This window comes from Nuphar pumila, chromosome 11 (assembly GCF_984573655.1).
Source record: "Nuphar pumila chromosome 11, dmNupPumi1.hap1.1, whole genome shotgun sequence".
Classification (NCBI taxonomy): domain Eukaryota; kingdom Viridiplantae; phylum Streptophyta; class Magnoliopsida; order Nymphaeales; family Nymphaeaceae; genus Nuphar; species Nuphar pumila.
Window position 1 is genome coordinate 118,268,221 of NC_143259.1, and position 23,018 is coordinate 118,291,238.

At 36.7% G+C, this 23,018-nt stretch overlaps 2 protein-coding genes across 2 annotated transcripts; both read right to left on the minus strand.

Moving 5' to 3' along the window:
* Positions 1 to 434: 434 nt before the first annotated feature.
* On the minus strand, positions 435 to 4,907 carry LOC149823107 (Pseudouridine synthase family protein). Its single transcript, XM_089980436.1, has 9 exons — positions 4,666 to 4,907; positions 3,607 to 3,735; positions 3,252 to 3,506; positions 2,967 to 3,048; positions 2,777 to 2,892; positions 2,643 to 2,697; positions 2,387 to 2,498; positions 1,185 to 1,354; positions 435 to 946 (listed from the first exon to the last, which is right to left on the minus strand). The coding sequence occupies exons 1-9, from the start codon at positions 4,905 to 4,907 to the stop codon at positions 683 to 685; spliced, it is 1,425 nt and encodes a 474-aa protein (XP_089836562.1). The 3' UTR covers positions 435 to 682.
* Positions 4,908 to 18,385: 13,478 nt separating this feature from the next.
* LOC149823108 (septum-promoting GTP-binding protein 1-like) lies at positions 18,386 to 22,406 on the minus strand. Its single transcript, XM_089981422.1, has 6 exons — positions 21,766 to 22,406; positions 21,515 to 21,635; positions 21,265 to 21,361; positions 20,612 to 20,651; positions 20,341 to 20,424; positions 18,386 to 18,818 (listed from the first exon to the last, which is right to left on the minus strand). The coding sequence occupies exons 1-6, from the start codon at positions 22,156 to 22,158 to the stop codon at positions 18,654 to 18,656; spliced, it is 900 nt and encodes a 299-aa protein (XP_089837548.1). The 5' UTR covers positions 22,159 to 22,406; the 3' UTR covers positions 18,386 to 18,653.
* Positions 22,407 to 23,018: the final 612 nt, after the last annotated feature.

Genomic DNA, 23,018 nt, shown 5'->3' on the forward strand with positions numbered 1-23,018 from the left:
AGAGAGAGAGAGAGAGAGAGAGAGAGAGAGAGAGAGAGAGAGAGAGAGAGAGAGAGAGAGAGAGAGACGTGTTTTTCCTTGTATAGCTTTGTGATCAGTGAGATTTATGAATTGGTTTTAGATTTAGCTGCACAAAACTATTCTTTCCAATGTCACCACAACCCCCACCTCCCTGGCAGCCCCATATTGCAAACATGGAAGAACCACAACTCCCCCGCACCCATGTTGGAACATACTGATCCCCCAAAGTCTCTCTTAGCAACTTCTGCTTTATTTTCAATTCTCCTTAACGATCTCCTCAACCGTCGTTGTCTACTTCAGCTAAATCACGCATTTTGGCCATATCAAATTGCAAGTTCCACTTATCATAAAACTGTGTTCCACGCATGACAATACACAAGCAACAAAAGAATCCATTACTAATTTGCCAGAGTTATAAAATTTTATAAGAATGGGATGAATTGCTATTTTGCTCTTCAACTATAGAGTTGTTTTACTTCCAAATCACGCTGCATCTTGCTTCTCCTAAGCACCAAATCCATGTGAAACAAAAAATAGTCATAAATCTCAAAGTCGGTTCATGTGAACCAAACAATGTAGACATCTCTGAGTCAGTCATTGTGAAACATAAAAATAGACACATCCCCTGGTTAAGGATGAACTCAGAATCTCATGATTTCAGTCACCTCCACCAAGGTGCTCCTGCGGTGTAAAAATGGTCCCCTTCATCCCAAGAGATCTGACAAGCTTGCAAACCAATTGCCACACTTGGCTCCTTCCCGTGGTGAGAAATCCACTCTGCTATAGATTTTTCTCTATCTTCCCGACTCATATCCTGCATGGCAAATGGATTGACGACTGGATCCTTCATCTCCTTCACCACAGCAGGCATGTACATTGAATCACCAACTATCGGAGCACCACAGGCAGCCAGTTGTGCTCTGATCTGCATATGCGGAAGAATCTCATCATGATGACAATCGATATATCAGAAAATCTCTGGGATCAGGCATGACGATCCCCAGAATGAGGCGGAAAACTTGAGGAGATGAAATGGTCCAGGGTGATGGGTGAAAAAATATGCATAATTCAAAAGTATTTCTTTTTACCTAACGCCTCTTATGCTACCAGTATGCATTTTAAGTCAAAATTTGAGAAGATGAAGAGAGAAAGTGATCCAGCACCTGGTGGGTTTTGCCGGTTAACAGATTGATTTTGCATTCATAAGCAACATCTTTTGATGGCCATCCACAATCTTCGACACAATATTGTGCTGAAATAGCAGCATTTGTCCATGGCACCTCTCGACATTCCAGTACCTCAAGTTGACATAAATGCCATCCTTTAATAAAACCTACAAGCCAAAATACAGAGTTGGACCATAAAAAATAGAAGCAAACCAAATTAACTAGCTTAAGGATTGCAAAGGCTGACAATATATAGACATTTTTCATTGATCTAATTACCATGTAAGAGGTGTAATCTGAAAAGGGGAAATTTTGCATCATGAATGTAAAGGGGTGCTGTTGAATATTTCAGTGAGTGGTTTCAGTTACCATTTATAGGCCTGCACATTCTCCTTCTCTATGTGCTCTTTAATCTTTTCTTTCTGTCTTTAAAATTTATATACTTGATTATTCAGTAAGTCTTGCTAGAGATAAAGGTGCATGCAGGCATGCATGCCTCTGCTGTGTGTGTGTGTGTGGGGGGGGGGGCAGCATGTGGTGGTAGTGGCTCTCTGCCGGCATGTGTGCGAGAAATCTATTTCTCTAGTAGAAAAATCTGTGCCTTAATATGCGCATATCTTGCATTGATATACATCTGATCAGTGGAAGTTATATTAAACCCTCTGATATGTCTAGGATTGTCTATTTACTATTACTGTTGCCCAATTGCAAGATCCATTATGTAGGAGTCAAAAGATGATGACTAACACTAAAAGACAAATAGTGCCCTTGAGAAGCAACCCCAAAAGTCATTCACCTGATTGCTTTGCCTATCAGAATAGAAATAGGTGTGGCAGATGTGTACCAGGGGCTAGATCTAGGTGATAATTGTTGCATACATAGTACAAGAAATACTACAGAAAAACCAAAGACGCAAGTTTCTCCAATAGTGGATAAAGACAAAAGTTGGGCGTTGGTTAGGTGTTTTTGTAGTAAGGGATATATTTAAAGAGCTTGCTTTTCTAAACTTTGTTAGAAAGGACCTTGCTTTCCCCTTCTTATCTTACCATAAAGTTCATCACACCATTTGCAGCACATAGAAAAGGAAAAAGTATACAAAGATGTGAAGGAATAATTCTTCAAGATGTAGCTCAAATAAGATCCCCAGAGGAAAAGCTAATATCCATATTCAATGATTATATTAAAGCATCAAATTTTACCTCTTGATACAATCCTTGGGGCTATATTGACTGGTCGCATATAATGAGAGATTATTCCAACAGGAACAGGTGCAGCAGCAAGAGCAAGATAGAGCTTTTTAACTTGTTTTTCCTGGCTTGCAGATATCAAGATTTAAAACTAAGGTCATTAGAATCATGAAAGATTAGAAGTATATTCAACTCTGATTATATTGATTTAGCTTAATATAAAAGCTGATAACTCTTTCCTGAGAACCAATAGTTCATATACACATACCCTAATCTTTCCATGAAAAACGGAGCAGTATTCCTTTGTTTTAGCAAACACAACACTGTAAGTAAATAATTTGAAACAGTAAGACAATGTATGAGGTCTTCATTTTCATCTCAAGTTTATTCAGGATCACTCACCAGCCTTCAGTGCAATTATCAATCTGATGGGTCGTTTTTAAGGGAATAGATAAGCCCAGAGCACGTGAGGCAAATGTTGCACAGGTTTCTTCTACATTGTCTGTTGTTCCACCAACCTATCAACATTCATTGATATCATAAAAGATGAAAGGTGATGATGTTAAGTGCAAGAAATAAATGAATTACTTACTGAAGTACCAGCAGGTTTGTCAAGAACAACATAAGATTCAGTTGTTGCAATAATCCTTGATTTCCAATCAATTTCATAACACCTGAACCGAGATATCAAGTTTCATAATCTCATAGTCATGTCCTTCACATGCTAAATAACAAATTTATGCTAAATACACAAGATGAAGTTAAACTGATGCCATGGTGGTGTATCTCAGGTACCAAGAACTTTTGAAATATCCAAACAAATTAATCAATTTGAAGTATGAACTAATTACAGAATATTGGTTACCAAGTCATTTACCTTGGGAAACGTTTTGGGTGTACATGTACGCGTAAATAGGTTCCAGCTTCTACAAACTCGTTAACATGAGTTATTCTGAATGTCTTTTGTGCTTCCCGCACAGTTTTACCCTTGATAGATGTTCTTTTCTTAAGAACTGCAGGATCAGTAACTTCCTTGAACAACCGGATTTGCTCAGCTGTGGCACTTGCAGGAGGTTCAGGACACACCAATGCATAATAAACAGCCCCAAAATGGATGAGATCTGCAACATACCTTCATGAGAAATTATAAGTCTTCTCTTTGTCACGTTTTACAATATGAAAGCATAATTGTGGTACGGATTATTGGTAAAAGACCAGGCATCTGTACTTACAGAGGAGGGAGATTCAAAGCTTTACAAATATAGTCAAGAACAGGTCCTCCTCCTAGAACTACTAGATGTTCCACCCTCGGTAGTCTATTATGTGATGGACATGGGAGTAAGCGGTCATATTCAGGATTGCTGCAACCAAATCAAGACCACAAATTTTAATGACAAACAGAGTGCACAGCCTATCAACATGAAATAAGTGATAGTGAAATAACTGATTGGATATCCAATTGAGAAGCTACAGTTGATGACATTGTCAATTACATGAAATTCAAACTTTTCCAGACAATCTTCAGGCTAAAAGTCCATTGGAGGCTTCTGATATAACATGCGTGTACTTTGTACAAACTTCCATGCCTCTCATATTGACAATTTCTCATGTTCTTTCCTATGTCTTTCATGTTCTCTCTTATTGTATTTCCTGTTATGTGCTTGATATATGTTTATTCCTTCATGTTTTCCATGGAATGCTTCCTAACAATCTAAGCATGACAACTGAATCTACAAACCAAAGTAAAAATAACCATCTCCATCGATCATGAGGAGCACAAAGCCTTGACCTCATCATATATAGGGAAACTAGAGGACGACATATCAAAATTAGTACAGAATCCAAATCCGAATCACCTTCATGCTGTTAAGAAACCAAATGGGTTACCCCAATGACCAATCATAGTAATACAAACGTACAAGGGACAAAACCATTCGTTAAATATGATGCTCAATCGAAATTAGTCTGGTTTCCATAAAGCTTTTTCATGTAAGAAAAATCGCATAATCTTCCTTAATTCTCAATATATCAAACCAAGGAAAACCCAAAAACCTCATTCAATAAGAGATGAATAATCTTAAGCTTCATTTATGTCCACCAAATACCACAAGCATTTGTTTTCTTTCAGCAGGCACCAAACATGGTAAACCAAACAATCCCCACAAGAATAAAATCACAAAGAAAAACAAAAATCAGAAGAAACCAATAAGAATCACGAAATTGAGAACCCACAAAACTGAACATCCAAACAAGAGGGATTGTACTGAATAGGATGCTAGAGAAGAGCATACCAAGCATTTGGAGGAGAAGAGAGTGCAGAGTTTGTACTTGTACAGCATGTCCTACACTCCAGTCTACTAATAAGGGAGCGCTGTGAACGCAAAACCGAAGCTCTGCAGGGATTGAGTAAGAGGGTAGGGGCTAAAGCATGACTAGCAACAGTCTTGAAAGCAATGGAACCCCTCAATTTGGAGCTCCGAATGGATGAGACCAAGCAGCTAGGGAACAGTAATGTCGGGTTGAGACACCCCATATCGCAAAATTTGGCGGACCAGTGCCCCTCCTTCCCACCTTAACCTGTGCTCTGGTGGGGGATGGGTCTAGGGGTGTTAACGGGTCGGATCTGGTTCAAACTCAGGTGATACCAATCTAGATCTGATTTGAGATGCTAATACTGAATCCAGATCCGGCACCATGAACATAAATTTGAAAACGTTCATGCGGCCCCTTGCCACACGGCTGAAGTTGGGTGTACTTGCTGATGGCTTGGCTTGTCTTGGGCTCATAAAGAGCTCACTTGAATGAGGCTAGGCAAGCCGAACACAATAAACAGGTGTTCAACTCTTCTGGACTCATATAAGCTTAATAACTAGTAATAAATATATTATATATGTTCTATTTTATAGACCTTAGATCGTTGAAGTGTTTGTCTTGCATGCAATAACTAGGGATGGAACCCTGCTCTGCCTCATCTTGTTTGGACTCGAGATGGAGGACATGAAACAGGAATGGAGGCAGGAATGAAAGTTAAAACCAAAAGATGTGCGGGGAAGGACTTAGGCTTTCTTCTGCTCGGCCCCATCCTCGATCCTCGCCTTGTCTTGCCCTGCCCTGTCTCCGTCCTCAATCCTTCTTTAGTGTAATGTCCCTCAAAAATCTATTTTTTAAAAAACTTTCTCAAAGTCTAAATTTTAAGAAAATTTTTAAGCTTTTTATTTATATAAACAATTCACATGATTTTCGAAAGTAATATATCAACACATTCATCTATGGTCACATTCCAACTGTTTCAAATACTAGACGACCTACTTGAGTGCAAGAACAAGTGTATATTAACCTCTCAGTATCAGATTCAATATATAATCATTTATAAACACAACTTGATTGAGACTATTACTCTAAAGGTTTCTCACACGTGAAAAAGAAAAATACGGAAGACAAAACATATCATGATTTAAGATAATTGAGGATTTATGTAAATATTTAAAGTTTTAAACCATATGCAAGAACATAATAGGAATGAAATGATAGAATTTAAAAATATTCTCATTCTAAAATATTATATTTCTTTAAATGTAAGGATTCAGACAAAAAGTAAAATTTATGCAAGTTTTTAATGATCTCAAACTTTTGCCTAATCCCTCCAAGAATCGTAGTAGGTAAAAGTGAAGTTTTTAGCCACGTAGCAACCCGCACTTCGCTTCAATCCTCCATGAGGTTATCTGTAAATATTGTAAGGCATCAACCACATGCCCGTAGAAAACCAAAACTAAACTTGAAGAATGCAATTCAAGTTGAAATGATGCAGTCAAGTATAATTTTCATCATTTTAGAAATGAGAGTCAAGAGAATTCACATCATAATAAGAACATGATATTCAATCACATAAATCATCATTCATTTCATGACATTCATAAATGCATCACTTGTATGCATGAAAACTCAAAATCATTCTCATTTTAATTCATGGCATTCAATTTCATAGCCATTCATATATAAGATAATCATTTACATAAATATATGAAACTAACAATTCATAACATACTCCAAAGTGAAGTAAAAATGCAATATATTATGTAATGCCATCATTCACTTTATTTATGTTAAAAAAGAACATGCTCATGTCCAACTTATGACTAAGGCATGCCTTATTTCAATTACAAATTTATATGTCATTTATCAGAACAATAATTGGATCTGAATCTTAAAAATAAATATGAATTACAATCGGATCTGAATCTCAAGATAAAATTCGAACTGTAATCAAATCTGAATTTAAGATAGGAGAACTATAACCGAATATGAATCTCAAGATTGAATCCGAACTACTCGAACTCTGAACAACCAAAAGAAGAGTAAGAGTACAGAGCTTATGGGAGAGTAAAGAGCATAGGGCTGAGGATGAGATGAGAAAAATGGGATAGGGTTAAGGTTTATATAGGCCCTAGCCTCAGGTCACCCATGACGCTAGCTTTAATGGGCCATAGCCATAAAAGCTTAAACTGCTAGCCCAAGAAGGGCATCAAAAAGAGACAAAAATGACCTTAGCAAGGTCAATTTTGACCTTGATCGAGTCAGTGTCAATCAAGCCAATGATATCGTATGAATCTTTAATGCCCATGCAAAAAAGTCAGGTAAAGTCTAAATGGATTAGAATAAGATTCAAAGGGATCCAAAAAGATTCAATACAAAGTCAAGGTTCATAAATAAACTGGTCAAAGACATTTTTAGACTTAAAGATTAAATTCATTTTAAGTACTAAAAAAAAGTCAAATCAAAATTCAAAAATTCAAGATTTAAGGGTAAAGACTCAAGATCTAATGCCCTTAAAAGCCTTGCCTTTTAAAGGCATCACCCACTCTCTACAAGGACAAAAGGTTTTTAAAAAACCTTGATGTAGGACTAAATTTTTGTAAAGAACCCAACACCCACCATCTCAAAGAAAAATGAAAAATAGATAAAAAAAAAACCATAAGGATAGTTTTGAGCAACACCCACCGATAAAAGGCTATATATATATATATATATATATATATATATCTTCCTTTTTGTAAGAAATACAGACCACCATGGATCATGCATGGTGCTCCACACGTTCCAATTCAACCAACGGGCTCATCACTGAGAAAGGTTCAGGTGGTTCAAACCTTCTAATTTAATTAATTAGTGGCATGATGGTTGCAACATAGCAGCAGGCACGTATCAAAAAAATAAAATTCCTAAATCAGGTGGGCAACCCTCAATCATCATTGCAGCCCAAGCTGAAAGCACAGCATTTAGTTCTTGAATTCTGCCCCCATAAGGTTCCCTGATTTTTTCTAAAACCGCATGAAAGACCCATCATTTCTCCAAGTAGAGAAAACCACAATGATGATGACCAAATCTGCTGTGAAAAGGTGGAACATTATAATCATCGCTTCAAACAGCACCAAATATTAGAACTTACTTTCTCATAGACGATTCAAGATCGTAGATTGGTCCTTGTTTTCTATGACACATGAAATCAAGAGTAAACTTCAGCTTGTTGGTTTTGAAGATTACCAATTTCGCTTGAAACAGCCATTGGAAGGTTTGGTCCCCAAGGTTAATGTGAGAGTTTCCAACTTCATCAATGCGACTGTTCAAATAGACCCCACATTGCCTTCAACTTGTTACTGTCCTACTTTAATAATATATATAAAAAAAAAGCATATCCCTCATTTACAGCTTCCCAAATCTTATTGGCCTACTTAAAAGAACGTTTGGTGTCATGTCATTTGCCTCTTTACCAAATCAGAATTAAATTTCAGCTTAAATAAAAACCTTGTTTTTTGTGGCAAAAGTAAACCCTCACCAGAACCCGGTCACTTAATGGGCTCGCCTCTTTGTGAGGTAAAACCATGGTTTAAAAACGCGCCCAGTCAACCCAGTGACTCGGCTCGGATCGCTCAGGTTAAACTTGGTTTTTACAAAACTCGGCGAGAGTCATGGGCGAGTCATGCATATATATATATATATAATTACACATTAAATATATTATAAAACATATTATATAATATCTATTATATATTAATAAAATACTATAAAATATAGATAGTATATATATATATATATATATATATATATATATATATATATATATATATATATATATATATATATATATATATATAAAGTTAACATGGCCTCTAGTTGACCAAGCCGAGTCATTAGTGAACGAGCCGAGTGACCATCACTTGGTTTTAAAACAATGTGTAAAACTCCAAGTTGACGAGACAATTACTCAGCCTTAGTTGCCCCAACCAGGTATTTAAAATGCATTTAATAGAGTAGGTGCTTGAATGTAATAAGGAAAATTCTTTTTAGGAGCCGACATTTTTCTCCTAATTCTTGAAATAAGCCTGACTTTTTTTTTTAATTCCTGATATCAAATAGAGACCTCAAGTCGACATCCTCATCTTGAAAAACATGATTCTTTTTAGGTTCCTTGGATTGTCCCTTGAAGGTGAAAAATGGCGATTTATCCTCACAAAAAAGAAAGGGTAAGTATTTATAGCTATTGATTATGAATGTTGTTATTGTAGTTTGACTTAGATTTAACTTGGGCCAATTGGTAATAATAAAGGTAGGTCTGCGTTTGGCAGCTTTCAAGAAAACAAAGGCCTATATCAGAAAATTCAGAAACACGTGAGGCCCATTCTTGGAACTTGGGTGCTAAGGGTTGGTCTCTAAATGAAATTTTCTCAGTATTTTGTTGGATTGAGCCCATAAATTTTAAGCTGGACAGTGATCGTAAGTAGGGCAGGCAGACACTAGGTATGGTTCTAAAAGGGAGAGGGTGTTGTGTATTCTCTCGGGAACACAAATTGTGTGTTCCCGTGCATGGATGAATATTTTGGGACTTGCGATACTTCATATGCCAATGTTACCCACGATGACTTTATAATAAAATAACATATACAAATGTCCTCTCGTAAGATAGATATGCGTTGGACGAAAAAAATGTCCTCCCGCTCCTCGTAAATAGATTTGCACATTCCGCCTTTGTTTTTAGCTTGTGTTACAACACATGACCGCCTTCTCGTTCTTGCCTTGTGTTAGATAAAAAACTTTTTTGGGTTTGTTCTTACCTCGTAGAGATAACTATATATCGAACAACTGGTTCGATCATTGGTGGGCGTTATAGGAAGATTTGTCAGCCATCTCTTTTTACAATCTTCTCTTCTTTTTCGTTTTCGTTAGGCAGTATGGAAGCACAAACATTCCAACAAGTGCCATTAAGGTCACATCGTGAGTATTTTTCCATGTCATCATGCTATTGTTGAAGAACGTATGTCATCGTAAGTATCATTAAGGCATTGTTTTGTTATTGCAGGTAGATTTTATCGTTTCAATGATTGAAAACTTGAAGACATTTATAAGACGCTGGGACCTGTTGACAAGAATGCTTGGTTATAGATGCTAGCAAGGGCCTCTACCCCATCCGGTATCGTCCATTCACTCAGTATATTCAATGTAACGCAAATCGCGGTTGTAATAATATGTATATCGATTTGTGAGATATTTTTTTGTTTATTAATATCGATTTGTAATATATTAGGTTGAAATGCCGTATATCCATTTATAATATATTATGTATTTTCTAGTGTCGATTTGTGAGATATTGTTTCGCTTGATAATATCGATTTGTAATATATTATGCGGAATTGTCGTATATGGATTTGTAAGATATTATGTATTTTCTAGATTCATTTATAAGATATTGTTTCGGTTGAAAATCTTGATTTGTAATATATTTTGTTGAATTTTCGTATATCGATTTGTAAGATGTTATGTGTTTTCCAGTGTCAATTTGTGAGATATTGTTTTGTTTGTTAATATCGATTTGTAATATATTATGTTGAATTGTCGTACTCGGTCTGTAAGATATTATGTGTTTTCTAGTGTCGATTTATGATATATTGTTTTGCTTGTTAATCTCGATTTGTAATATATTATGTTGAATTTCTGTAAATCGATTTGTAAGATGTTATTTATTTTTCAGTATCGATTTTTGAGATATTGTTTTGATTGTTATTATCGATTTGTAATATATTTTGCTGAATTGCTGTAAACATATGTGCTGGCTAACGCAAATTGATGTTTTGCTTATGACAGTGTTAAGCATATCAACTGGTTGCAGTGAAGATGATGTGTCTCAATCACTGGAAAGTCATGGAGCAACGAACATCCGTACTATCGACGCATCTGAAGAAGTGAATATGTGCACTATTGATGCACATGATAATAAGGGTGCTGACATTGGATTCACTCTAGACTTGAATATTCCAGCAGACGAAATGCAATTCGATAATGATATTCCATCAGACAAAATGCAATTCAATAATAAGGTAGACGATCATGACAGTGCACTTGACAAAAGATGCAGTCACCTCAAGTCTACATGATATTACACTTGACTCTGTTCCCGTAGAGGAAATGCAGTTTAATAATGAGAAAGTTGCATACAAATTTTACAATGATTATGCCTTAAAACTTGGATTCAGTGTTAGAAGGTATTCTTGGGCAAAAAATGCACAAGGTATCGTGGTGAGAAAAGCATATGTTTGTTCTAATCAAGGTCGAAAGAAGTCAAGTGAAAATCCAACAAGAAGCAAGCCAGATTCAAGATGTGGTTGTTCAGCGAGAATGGTATTAAAAAGACTTCCGAATGGGAAATATGTAGTTCGTACTTTGATCAATGATCATAACCATGAATTAGCCCCTTCTTTTATGACTCATATGTTAAGGTAACATCGTAAAGCAATCGAAGTGCATGTTGTAGTTGCTGAAATAGTTGATAGTGTCGGCATTGCACCAAGGAAGACATATAATTTGTGCGCGTGTATAGATGGTGGTCGCGAGAATATATCATTCACACCTATGGATCTAAGAAACCATTTGAGAAGGAAGAGGTCGAACAACATGAAGAATAGAGGAATATATTCTTTGGTTACAACAACATGATGTATTGATTTCTACAACATACCCATCGCGATTTGAATTCTGGTACTTGTAGCTACAAATAGAATCGTTTTACAGCAGAAAATGAACTCGACGATGAACGATACAGATGTTTTGGTGATCGCTTCTATAAAAATGAGAGTCTCATAAAGATAGATATGTGTTTGACGAAAATGTACTCCCATAAATAGCTTTTCACATTCTCGCACCTGGATTGCATTAGAATCTTATCAATAATTTGGACGTGGGTTTCATACTTGTGATGATATCTGTTTTCTTTTTTATGATGGTCATGTATTGTATCTGAGCCAAACCATTGGTCATGATGTATTGTATCTAAATTCTAATATTTTTTATATGTGAATATGGTTTTAAATCATGTGGATTTATAGTTACGAAATTATGGCGAGAACGATATCTGTTTGTAAAAGCAAATCGCGATAGCACGTGACTTTCATACGTCATTGTGTAAATCATGATGGTACGTGTCATTCACTTAGACAAAGCTCATTGTCTAAAAGACAGACGTCATTGTGTAAATCGCGATGGTATAACGATTTACACAATGACGTCTATGTCAGCCACATCTGAATAAAAATCGCGGTGCATGAGTACAGAGCGCATTTGTGCAAATCATTTTAGTCGTTTATCAAAATTTATGCAAAGTGATTCATTACTAGTAGATTGCTTTTACGTTTCATAATTCACTGTTTCAGACGTTTATTAACTCAACTGTGTAAATCGCGATAGAAACAGCTCGTAAAAGCAAATCAATGGCATTTTCGATATACACAACGCTAAACGATTGTTTGATTTTTATTTACGAACGTTGATCATTACAACGATTTATTCAGTGACAACGGTTTAGTCTATTTGCCTTTGTTACGAAAATATTGTCATAGCATCATACAAATCGATATGGAAATTCATGTTGATAGCTTATAAATCGATATACAAAATCAACATATAACTCAATATTTAGAATCATAACAATAACATATAAATCATTATTAAGAATCAAAACAATAACTTAAATCGATATCAAGAATCAGCACAGAAATTGATATTAAGATTCAGAACAATATCTTAAATCAATTTGAAAATTCATTTTAATATCTTAAAAATCAATATTGAGAATCAAAACAATATCTTAAATCGATATTAAGAATCAAAACATTTTCTTAAATCAACATGGCAAATCCTATTGATATCTTAAAAATCGTTGTAATGTTTAGTCGATTTGCCTTTATTACGAAAATATTGTCATAGTATAACGCAAATCGATAATCAAATATCATATAAATCGATATGGAAATTTCTGTTTATAGCTTATAAATCGATATACCGAATCATCTTCATAATCGAGGGTTTAGTTTATAGGTTTTAGGGTTAGGGTTTAGGGTTTAAGGTTTAGGGTTTACAAATATATTAAGGTTTAATAAGATATTAATGGTTTAGGATTTAGGTTAAGGGTTTGGGTTTAGGGTTAGGGTTAGGGTTAGGGTTAGGGTTAGGGTTAGGGTTAAGGTTTAGGGTTTAGGGTCTAGGTTTATGGTTTAGTAAGATATTAAGGGATTAGGGTTTAGGGTTTAGTAATATATTAAGGGTTTATGGTTTGACATTACGGTTTAGTAAGATATTAAGGGTTAGGGTTAGGGTTAGGGTTTAGGGTTTAGGGTTTAGGGTTTAGGGTTTAGTAAGATATTAAGGGTTTAGGATTTAGGTTTAGGGTTTAGTAAGATATTAAGGGCTTAGGGTTTATGTTAAGGGTTTAGGGTCTAGGGTTATGGTTTAGTAAGATGTTAAGGGTTTAGGGTTTAAAGTTAGGGTTTAGGGTTTAAGGTTTAGTAATATATTAAGGGTTTATGGTTTAGCATTAGGGTTTAGTAAGATATTAAGGGTTTAGGGTTAGGGTTTAGTAAGATATTAAGGGTTTAGGTTAAGGGTTTAGGGTTAGGGTTTAGGTTTAGAGTTTTAGGGTTTAGGGTTAGGGTTTAGGTTTTAGGGTTAGGGTTTAGGCATTAAGGGTTTTAGGGTTCCTGCTTTAAACATACAAATCGCTGCTTCAAATGTATAAATCGACGTAGATATCACACCGTTCATAAGTTGGACTTCAACATTAAACATCATTGTATGATTTAGCAAACTTGATTACAAATCTTGGTAACTTTATAAATCATAAATCTCTAATACATTAAATGTATAAATCGTTGTTGCTTTAAATGTGTAAATCATAAATCACCACAACAATTTGCCTTTGTTAAAAAAATATGTGTCATTCATTTATAAAAGAAACATCGTTTCACATCCCGCTCATTGTCAAAAATCGATATGCCTTGTGAGACCTGGATTCCGATTGCGATATTTGTGATTTAAGCAATGACGTCTATGTAAGCAACACTGATTTGCCTTTATATAGAAAATATTGGAATAGTATAACGCAAATCGCGGTTGTAGTAACATACTATTGATTTGCAAGATATTGTTTTGTTTGTTAATATCGATTTGTAAGCTATTATGCTGAATTTTTGTATCGATTTGTAATATATTATGTGATATGTATATCGATTTGTAACATACTATGTGTTTGCTAGTGTCAATTTGTATGATATTTGTATTTAACATACTATTTACATTGTTGCATGATTGCGGTGGTGATATGTGTATTCAAATCGTTGTTCATTTAGCGATTAAAATTGAAATCATTTTGCAGCATCGTAGATGTCATTAAATCATTGTCCCTTGAATCACTATTGTCAACACACATATACGATAAGTCATTTTTTTTATTGGCACGGTAAATAACAATTTGATGCATAGTATAGTGTGATGCAACTGACGATTATGACAGATAACATGAAGAATGATGTGCATCTAAATTTAATTTTGCATGGTCGGCAAGAAGAAATCCTTTTGCCTCATAAGTGCACGTAGTTTTCATTCTCCTCCTCCTTCTTCCTTTGTTTTTCCTTCTCTTTGTCATCCTTCTTCTTCTTCTTCATCTTTAGTTCTTCCTCATCTTTCTCATCTTCAATATCTGAAGGATCAGGTTTCGCATAATAAATATCCAACAATTTGTTCCTTCAATGTTCTTTACATAACCCTCACATATATCGGATTGGCGAATGATTTCTCTAAGAGTCATCCCCTCAAACGACGAAGGCTTTCTTATCTTACGAATTGTAGTTATTGCTAACCTGCACAACACATAAATTTAACCGCATCATTGTATGTTATAACCGCTTTCTCAAGTATATATTATTACAAATTATCACATTCGTTAAACAATCACCAACATTACAAGCCGTCGTAATATTTGGCTTCATAAATAAACATTGTAGTACGATTTAGCAAAATTAAGTACAAATCAAGGTAACTTCATAATTATACATCGCTACTGCATCAAACGTATAAATCGTTGTTGCTTCAAACGTATAAATCGTTGTACAAATCACACCCTTTATAAGTACATATCGTTGTAACGTTTTGGCTTCATAAGTAAACATCGTAGTACAATTTAATAAACTTAAGTACAAATCGTGGTAACTTCATAAATCATAAATATACATGACTATTGCTTCAAACATATAAATCATTGTTGCATCGAACGTACAAAGCGCTCCTTCAAACATACAAATCGTTGTAGAAATCGAATCTTTCATAAATACATATTGTTGTAAATCATAAATCACTATTGCATTAAATGTATAAATCATTGATGCTTTAAATATATAAATCATGACTCATAAATCGTAAATCGCTATTGCTTCAAACGTATAAATCGTTGCTGCATCGAACAAATAGCTACTGGATTAAATGTATAACTCTTTGTTAATTTCAAACTTACAAATCGTTGTAGAAATTTAGCCTTCATAAGTACATATCGTCGCATTTCACGACTCTTGCTTCAGTATAAAAATAGGTGTTATTTAGCATGTATAGTATAACCACTTGTAAGATTTAACATTCGGATTTACAAATTAATTTGTTTACATAACGAAAACTTACACAAAACTCACCTTTTAGGACACAAGTTTTGCTAATCCGACAGTGGAGAAGAAACACCTAGAAGGTAGATGCAGCCGATGGTGGCAACGGTGCTCCGACTATGCTTTGACGGCAGCAAACAACGACAAAGGGTGCTCCAACGACAACAAACGATGTCAAAAGGTGCTTTGACGACAGCAGACGACGATAAAGGGTGCTTCGACGGGAGCAGATGACGTCAAAGGGTGCTCCAATGACAGCAGATGACGACAAAGGGTGCTTCGACGGCAGCAGACGACGTCAAAGGGTGCTTCAATGATAGCAGACGATGACAAAGGGTGCTCCGACGGCAACAGATGACATCAAAGGGTGCTCCAATGATAGCAGACGACGACAAAGGGTGCTCCGACGGCAGCAGATGACGACAAAGGTTGTATCGTCAAAGGGAGCTTTTGTTACAGTAGATGGTGCGTCGTCAAAGGGTGATCCAGAACGTTTAGGGCAACATATTGCGAGGAGCTCCTGTTAATGTAGAGAAGTTTACTCTTTAGGGCAAAAATAATGATGATTTTAACCATTTCTAGCAGGAGGACATTTTTGTCTTTTACTCGAAACATCATTTTATGGCGCTAATGGCGGGAAAGGGTACTTAAGAATTTGCAAACTCTGGAGGGAGGACATTTTTGTTCTTTACTCAAAACGTCATTTTATAACGCTAATGGCGGGAAAGGGTACTTAAGTATTTGCAAACTCTGGTGAGAGAACATTTTTATCCTTCACTCGAAACGTCATTTTATGATGCTAATGGCGGAAAAGGTACTTAAGTCTTTACAAATGCACCGAACTTCGATGCTAAGTGATGCCGACACGCACGGAGAAACGAGCCCCACGTGCTTACATACGTGGTGCTCATTCAGACCCGAGAACGCACACCTACGTGTTCAGGATGGAAACATATAACCTGTTTCGCTAAAAGTGGTTTCTTAAATATATATAAAAGAAAAAAAATCAAATCAAAATTCCTATCAAATTAGACATTCATGGCAAAACGATGGGTACATCACCAAAATATTAAAAGGCATGAAGTGGGAGTGTAATTCGCAAGAATCCAGATGCACATGCACCTCTTTCTTTATTTCTTTATTTTTTCTTTCTTTCTTTCTTTCTTTCTTTTCATTTTCAAAGCCAAATAACCTTTATTAAAGAGGGGGAAAGGTAACACGTGCATGACTGACCTAAGAATCAGCTTTGAAACAAAGAATCAAAACATCCATTCTTTTGGTCAAAGTGGAAAAATATCCTAAACTTACATACGGAAGAAAATAATGCCCTTCATATAATATACTTGTAACGGGGTTTCTACAATAAGCCTGTGATTCATTTGCTTTTCCCTAAAATTCTTTGTTATTTGGACTCTCTCGCTCTCTCTCAAACAACCACAACCACTTCTACTAGCATACAAAGAATGGGTAGAGGAAAAGAATATTCATGCAAGTTTGAAAACATGTTTTTGGCAAAAAGTTTGGATGAGTAACCTTAAGAATCGGTGGGAGGAAAGGAACCAAGGATTTCTAAAAGCAGGAATGCAATTTGGCAAATATGAAATGATGTATGATACTTTGAGAAAAGACTTCTTTACCTTTACATGCCTTTGCATGTGACAACACATTAACCGTTGAGCTTAAAGTTGAAAGCAGATGAAATCCATCCAAGAATTAAAAGACCCTTCACTTATTGTGGCGCTCAATAATATGAATAAAAGTGAAGCCATCAAGCCATCACCAAACAAAGAAAGTCAGGTCATGAAGGTTTTAGAAAGGGGGCCACCCTCTTAAGCCTAAGTATTTCTCACGCAAGTACCGTGACATGAAAAGGAAAAACACCATGTAAGCAGTGCAATAGAAACCCAAAGGATCATGGGAGAATGCTGTGGCAATCTTTACATTTGAAAGCACTTGGGGCCTCTTGCTCATGAGATGTGTCTAAGAACGACCACGGATCCCATCATTTGACATAGAATAGGTTCCATCTCACATTCAATCGTAGCCGTCTAACCAACGGCAAGGATTGGTCCAGTTGCGGACTGACCCTAGCCATCCAAATGCTTCAGCTGGATGGATAATAATACATTTGACCATCTTATGTAAAATGATGGGATGCTTTTTTGGCCTAAGAACTGCTCAAGAATCCCCTTCCCTTTACCCAAACGATAAGGAAAACGATCTTCCTAGATAACTTGGTTGGATACACGTTGGTGGGAAAAGGCCCCTCTTTTTTTTTTTTTTTTGCCATGGGAAACTGAATGAGGAGACTTAATCACCTTAGGGAAACTGAATGAGGAGACTGAATGGGAAACGCCAGGGCTAGGAGCACACACCACCACGGGGCCTATGCAGGCTTTGGATCTGGATTGAGCAAGGGGAGTAGCGTCAGCAGGAGTTGAACGAACCCCAACTGGCCATCAACCAGCCGAGGACCGCTCCAACTACTCTATCCCCTTTGGGGCGCTTCTTGAAACAGCATCGGCTGCCCATGCTTATATGTCACAAGGATACTCCAATTCATTCTCGTGTCCTGTCCTCTTACATATTATTCTTAACAAAAAAATATTCACAAAAACTGGAGTATCCTGTGTCTTTTTGCCGTGTCCATGTGACATCTCATGCAAGGAACGATGAGCTCACCGACCATAATAGCATTCATTACCCATGAATAATTGAAGCGATGGTCATAAGGATTTTGAGAAAAAGAAGGGGGTCCACATCACAGGCTGAACCATTTACAAAAGGCAGCAAGTTCATGTGGTCACAGTTATAAATATCTAAAGCGGACTAACTTTTGAGGGCAATAATTAGTTGGAGGCATGATAACCAACCACTCCATGGTTTCTAAAGAATCGCCCAAGGCTTTGAGATTAGCATATTCTAATTATTAACAAAACAAGTTGCTTAGATTAGCCTTCGTCTTCTGTGGTGTGATCACCCATTAAAATATCATGAATAACTAGTAAGCTTTACAATGTTGCTATTATTACCATCACATTGGGGAAGAAGAACAGGCTCGCTCTATTCATCTGTAAGTGATCTTTACAATTAAAACAAGCTTGACATGTTAACAAGGCAATAAATCAGACCACGTAATCACCTGGTCATTCTTAAATACACGGCCTCCCTGCCAAAGAAACTATGATCCAACCACACAACAACAAAATTATCGGAAAACCGAAGCCACCAGAGCTACCAATCTGGAGATTTTTTCATGAATTGAACTACATGCATATGTACAAGCTCCACGAACCGGTAAGAAAATATCAGAAGTCGATGATGGGCTCCCCGATAGTCAGGTTCCGCTCGATGGTCCATGGCAAATTGAAGAACTTGGCTGTGATGAATTTGAAGATCTTATTCACATTGATGTTGTGTGTTGCGCTTGAGAAAAATAGAGTTGCCTTCATTGCATATGCGTATGTCCTCGCCTGACAGAAACAAGAACCTTCACTATGCAATTATTCAAGAAAAAGAGGGGAAAAAGAAAAAAGAAGACTATCAAGGAGTACAGATGAACTCTTGTCTAATCTTCAAATAAGGACAGTCTAAGTAGCTTGGAATGAAGACCATCTTTGAAGTTACAATAATTGTGCCACTGTATAGGCCAGGAAGAAATGACTTTTTTTGTTCTTTCCTATCACAGTCAAGATGGGGAAGAGAATAAAGAAGTCCTTGGAAGTTGGAACAAATTAACTCGAGTACCAAACAGTAATTTGCATGTTTTTTAAGTTTATCATTTTCAGAAAAAAAAAAAAGAAGCCCCCAGAACTGATAAACTTATCCCTTTCGTAATGATGAGGGTACAAAGAGAAAGTGATGATTCAGGGAAACAGGTAACTAGGCATAAAAGAAAAGATTAACTGAATGACTGATCTTCTATTTCTATAACAGCTTATCCTTCACCAAACTAGAAGACAGAAAATACAAGGGGGGGCTAGTCACACGGACTCGGCTAAAAGGTCGACGCACCCGCGTTGACATGCCCCGACACGGGTGCAGACACGGTCAACTAAGTGTCGAACTCAGTCAACGCACCGGGGCCGAGTCCGTTCACATTTTGGACTTAATCAACTTTGATCGAGTCTATTTTTGTTCATTTATTAAAATTAATTCAGACGAAGATTTATGATAAGTTTTGTTGTTATCACATTCACAAGCTTCTTTATGTGTTATATTTTGATAAGTTTGTGTTGTTACTTCAATAGAATTATTTTTTTATTTTTGCTTTAAAATTTACAATCTTATTATTGTTATATATATTTAAATATATATATATATATATAGTCGTGTCCCTGCATCCAAAATTTTTGAAATTGTTTCACGCACCCGTACCGCACCATTGTGACATAGGGGGCTAGTAATTCCCATATAAAATAAAGTTATAATTAATATTTACAGATTGGGCATGGCTGTAAATTAAATAGCCCACCAGGAAAAAAAAACAATGAATTTATTTTTCAGATGAAGGAAGAAACCAGATCTTGAGAGCAAAAGAAGCAAGAGAAAAGAGTTTGCTGCTGATTCAGAAACTTGTTTCAAATAGAGTAGACAATTGAATCACAATCAAACTAAAGGTCTTGAAAACATGATTGTTCATAACACCAGAAAATCAATGGCATTTCCTACTATCCCTATAGCAAGATTTAGGCTCTGTTTCAGAGCCAGTGTCGAGAGGGATATGAGAGCAGAGATGAGGGAGGAGTTCACAATAACATCCTCGGAAGGATGTTGAACTCTGCCAAACTTAATGACCAGAGAGTCCCAACTGATCTCCCCTCTAAACTCCTCCAAAACAATGAGCAGATACGAGTGGGATCTCGGAAATCCCCATCTCCGCTTCCAACACCGGCTCCCAAACAGAGCCTTACAGTAAATTAAAGTAACGTTTCATTCATGCTTCTTGTGGAAGGACATTAAAGGGCAAAATTCACCATGAAAAGTTTGTGTTACCTGACTCACGATTGTCCATTGCACATCGAGAGGAAGATGAACAAAATCATCAAATTTGGTTCCAATCAGGATTGAAATTGCTGTCTGTGTCCAAGGAAAAGAAATAAGATTAGTTACAAACATTCAATTGAGTCAAATATTTACAGATTAAGCACCCATGGTCGGATGGATGGCAATGAATGTGAAATCATCTGCCACCCCAAATCGGCAAGAACAAAAAGTAAATGTGAGAAAAAAAATGAAGAGAAGGAAAACAAAAACAAAAACTTACTTTGTTCCATCTCCTTGCTTGTCTATACCATTCAATAACACTGCATCCACATGAAAATTAATCGAAAAGGAAAATTTAGCATGTTAAACAACAATTGAAGCACAATACCACTAAAAAGAATTTGAAGCACATCCATCAAGTCAATCACAGGTACGATAACATATTACGTATTCAATTATTACTTCCATACAAAATTTCAGAACATTACAAGACAGAATATTAGAACAAAACTGGTAAAGATATAATTCAGTACGGAAAATTAGCATGCTTCCCGGTAAGTTGATAAAACTCAAGAAATTTTAGTTCATCTAATAAAAATATTTCTGAAAACAGGAAGTCAAGAAAATCTAGAAACATACTATGCAATTAAAGTCTCAAAGTGTAAAAAAAGAAAAGAAAGAATAAACCAAAATTAAACAAAAAGAAGGGAGGGAGACCATCAATTTATCCCTAGCTAATTAAAAAACCCGGATCCTTCTTAAACAAAAACAGTGTGAAATTAGATAGTCAACTTATCCCAAAAACAGAGCATGAAACATTTCATGAAAACAAAAGAAACAACTGAAATTAACCAAAACGAGAACTAAGCAACAAAAAAAAAAATCTTCAAAATCACCCAAACAATGAATAAATGGAAAAATCAAGAAACCAACCTATTAAGCGTACACCGATTTGTGAGATCAAACATTATCAAAATAGCCGCTGCATCTTTACAAGCCAACGCAACGTAATCCACATATTGACTATCACCTAAATTAACCAAAAAAAATTAGAGATTTAAGAACCTTAATATATATATATATATATATATATATATATATATATATATATATATATATATATATATATATATATATATATATATATATATATATATATATACATGAAAAAAAATTACAATACCTCCAACGTCCCAAATACTGAAGGCGATCTTTGCTCCTTTCACCAACAGTATCTTATCCATCAAATTCAAACCTGTCATCTGCAAGCACCTCCTCTGTTCGGCTTCACCCACATACTTGACCTTCATCATACTCAACAAAACCAACCACAATCAATCGAAGGGATTAAAAAAGAAAAAGAGAACGCGTAGAATCTATCAACCCCGATCATAAAAAAAAAAAACACAAAAACAAAGAGAATCGATCACCTACCCCGAAGCTGGTCTTCCCAATATGGCAATCGCCCAGGAGGCTGACCTTAAGAACCACCTTATCCGGGTCGGTCTCCGAGTCGGCCACGGACGGAGCCGCGAACACGTCGTCCCCGCCACAGCCAGCGTCGCCGTCGGAGAACTGCACGGAGGAGGAGGAAGTCCTGTGGAGGCGGCGGTAGGAGGGGGGCTTGCCGGAGGAGCAGGAGACGATGCGGTCCCAGAGGTAGCGGAAGAGGCGGCTGATGAGGGAGAGCTGGCCGGCAACAGGGAGGCAGCGGGCGTTGGCGAGGGCGGAGATCCTCCGGCGTAGGTAGGCCATGGCTGGCGGCCGGAATCCGGTGAGGAGGAGGGAAGGGTGAAGCTGCGGCCTACTGGTGGGAAGGGTCGCCATGTCCAAACCTTATTTTCCTTGTCAGTTTCTAAGGGGAAAATGTCGATGGGGTTGTGCTTCGGAGGGTGGTGTCGTGCGGAGTCATCCTCCCCGAGACCCTCCCGGTCCCAAAGCCTTGGCCCTCAGTGGAGGACTGGACTGGAGGAGGAATGGCCGGAGACGGAGACGTTGTTGGTTGGTCAATCAAACACTCAAAAACAGGTGAGCCGGAGACCCTATGTACCCCGAACTGGGTGGCTTTTCGCCTTTTCTGTCTTTTATAATAAAAAGATAAGTATACCATCAATGTTCTAATCATATGGCGACGAGGAGTGTTGACCTGACTCCCTACCCTTTTTTTTGGTCCTGTGAATGCGGTTGGCCGTGTTTGGAGATTTGTCCCGGAGGAATGGATCATTCCGTCCCTCTTGGGGGTATTACTGTCATTTTACATGATAGAGAAGAGAGAGAGAGTGTGCGCGCGCATTGACGGAAGAGCTGATAAAGGGCTTTTGTACTATATTCAAAAGAAGACTAAAAATGCTTGCACGTACTACGTGTCATGTCGCTAGGAGCGTGTCTGTTTTAACGTGTCCGTGTTTTGGAGTATTTTAAAGTATAAACCATACGGATAGGCATATCAGCTATGTTATTTTAAATCTTTTTGCTTTTGTTGCAGAAAAATGAATACATTAAGACATCATGTGTTATATGCTATTTGATGAATTTCTTGTTAATTCGGTTTTCCAATGTCTTTTTTCTTTTCAAACAACATGTATTCAATTACTTAATCATTTTTATTGTTTTACTACAACTAAGCCCACCCCATCATCATCGTCCTCACCAAGTTTCCACTAACCTCCTATTTAGGTAACACTCAG